This window comes from Vollenhovia emeryi, unplaced genomic scaffold (genome assembly GCF_000949405.1).
Source record: "Vollenhovia emeryi isolate VEMERY1.0 unplaced genomic scaffold, V.emery_V1.0 DF941099.1, whole genome shotgun sequence".
In the NCBI taxonomy this organism is placed as follows: Eukaryota; Metazoa; Arthropoda; class Insecta; order Hymenoptera; family Formicidae; genus Vollenhovia; species Vollenhovia emeryi.
In genome coordinates, this window is record NW_011965267.1 from 3598 (window position 1) to 6102 (window position 2505).

A 2505-nucleotide genomic window follows, 5' to 3' on the forward strand; every position below is an offset into this window, starting at 1 on the left:
TTACACAGGTGCTAACGGCCCCTACGTTCTCCAGGTGGAGGCCCAGGCGTGCTGCCCAGGCCTCCACTTCCGCCCCTTTGGCGTCCGGCCGCCGGGAACCCCAAAGCGCCGACTTGGCATTGAAGTCCCCGGCGACCAATACTGGCCCGGGGAGGTACTCCCGGACCACGTCCTCCAACTCCTGGAGTCGGTCCTCCACCTCCGCCCTAGATAGGCTTGGTCTTATGTAGACCCCTATTACGGTCAGGGGCCCCCATTCGACCGCCACCCATCCTTCTCCAGCTTTCAGCTTAGAGAAGGGGGGGGAACGCTCCCCCGTTCTCCTCCAGACGATTGCCGCCGAGCCGTCCGTGCTCCCCGCCCAGCAGGGGTTCTTGGGGACCCGGTACGGCTCGGCCACAATTCCGAGCCCACAACCACGCTCTGCCAGGCTATGGAGGAAAAGGTCCTGGGCCTGGCAGGCGTGGTTGAGGTTCGCCTGCATTGCCTTTAACGTAGTGAAGGCAATGCCGTACCGGCCTCCTCCTGGCCTTCCCCACCTCTATTTACCGACGATTCAGTTCCCTGCACTTCAGCCAGTGGTTCCGTCTCCATCACTTGCGTTTCGTCGACTTTCCCCCTGGCCTTTTTGCTCGCCTCCTTGGGTTTTTGCCCCCCTGTTCCTCTGGCCTTCTTTGCAGCCTTTCTTGACACTGGGGGGCAGGCCGCTCCTCCCGCCTTGTGGCCTGCTGGGAGACCCCTCGCGCTACATACCGGGCAATTCAGGCTCTCACCGCAAGTCTGCGCTTTGTGGCCTTCCTTGCCGCACCTGTAGCACAGGGCACTTCGGTCCACGGGATTGCGGCATTGTTCCCGGACGTGCCCCCTCTCCAAGCATCGGAAGCACACCAGGGGGCGGGCATCGAGCATCTCCACGCGTAGTGATGCCCACCCGACCCTGATGCGCCTCTCTGATGCAGCCTTGGTCGCCGCTGCAACCGGACACTGGGCCCAGACTGTCGCTAGACCGTTCGGTGCCCTCCTGGGTTGGCCCACCTTGATATCGCCCTGGTCGCAGCCCCCCATTCGAGCTATGGCCTGGGTAATTTCCTCTTGCGTTATGGACTCGTCTATATCCTTAACGCGGATCTCCGCCATTTTCATTGGGCGGGAGATCCTTACTCCCTCCTTTCCTGCCACCGCCTCGCGCATCTTGTTCGCGAGGGTGTCGGCCTTCGTCGCGCTTTCCGGCCCCGAGATCTCGAAGATCAGGGCCCCTGTAAGCGCCCTCCTCTGTTTGAGGGGCCCTATCCCTAGGGCCTCCAGGTCCACTTTCGACCGGATGTCCCTCATCCCCTGCGCGCCTTCGCCCACAGGGAACGAAACCGAGACTGCCTCCGATCTTGGTGTCCTTCTTTTCTTCGGGGCCGGCACCTGCGTCTTAACCCCCTGGACTGCACTTGGCTTAACTGCTTTTGTGTCCGTCCGTTGGGGTTGCTTTTCTCCTTTCCCGCTCCCCATTGTAGTTGGCTGGTTCGCCTTTCCGCCTTTGTCAGATGACCTCATCTTAGCCGCTTCCGCGTATGTGGCCTTCTTCCTGCCTTTCTCCAAAGCCGCAGCTTCAGGTTTCGCGGGCCTCGTCGCTGGTGGCTTGTTGTCGGTCGCCGGCTTCTTCTTACCTTTCCCCTTCCTCACCACCTCCACCCATGAGGTGCTCGGGGGATTGTGGGCCTGTTCCTTGGGCGTCTTCGAATCACGAATGATCTTCGCCGCCGTCTCCCTTGCCCTCACCCTCACTCTGTCTTTAACCACTTCCACCTTTGTGATGGAAGGCAGACTTCTCCCGTCGCTTCCCCTGCCCGACTTATTCTCCCTCGGGATTCGAGATAGCGCTCCCTGGCATCTTATAACTAAATTTTCCAGTTTGCCTCTTACCTCTTGTGGGTTCCCATTGACAATCTCCTTCATGGATAACCCCTCCATGATCCTTTTAACTCCCTCCATGGCCTCATCCAATGGAGGTTCCTCGATCAATCTCCTCTCTCCCCTGATTGTCGGTCGATATACCGGGTTCTCGCTCGCTTGGGCCGACTCCGATTTCCCCGCCTTCTCTGCCCGTTGCCTATCAGTTTGGGCCTTTGATCGCATTGACCTTTCATTCTTGGCGAGTTTCACCGGGCTTTGGGTTCGGGCTTGGGCGGGGTGCTCTTCTGGCATCTCCACTTCCATTGTTTCCTCTGGTCCCCTCGCCGCTTCCCTCTTTACTCTCTCCTCCCTCTCCTTGTGAAGGAGAGCCGTGAGTCTCCCCACCTGCTCCTCGAGGGTCCTCACTCTTCCTCTCAGCCTCACCGTCTCTTCCTCTAGGGCCGCGTTGGTGGAGTCGGCCGTCTTCTTGCCCACCACGACGGCAGCAGCCCTCAGCTTGTTGGAGCTGGCCTTTAGCTCCTTAACGAAGGTGCCTTTTAGATTGGAGGATCTTTCGGCTACCTTGGTTACCACGTCGATGTTTTCCAACATCTCCGCCGC

General features: G+C 59.7%; 2 protein-coding genes across 2 annotated transcripts in view; both read right to left on the bottom strand.

Moving 5' to 3' along the window:
• Positions 1–484, bottom strand: part of LOC105571163 — a 2707-nt gene extending 2223 nt beyond the window's left edge. Inside the window, exon 1 of the mRNA XM_012028638.1 lies at positions 5–484. Coding sequence (XP_011884028.1) covers positions 5–484 — 480 coding nt within the window. The remainder of the gene's footprint in view (positions 1–4) is intronic.
• Positions 485–489: 5 nt separating this feature from the next.
• LOC105571164 lies at positions 490–2496 on the bottom strand. The gene has a single exon (XM_012028639.1). It carries the CDS (start codon positions 2494–2496, stop codon positions 490–492), a length of 2007 nt encoding a protein of 668 aa, XP_011884029.1.
• Between the last annotated feature and the right edge of the window lie 9 nt (positions 2497–2505).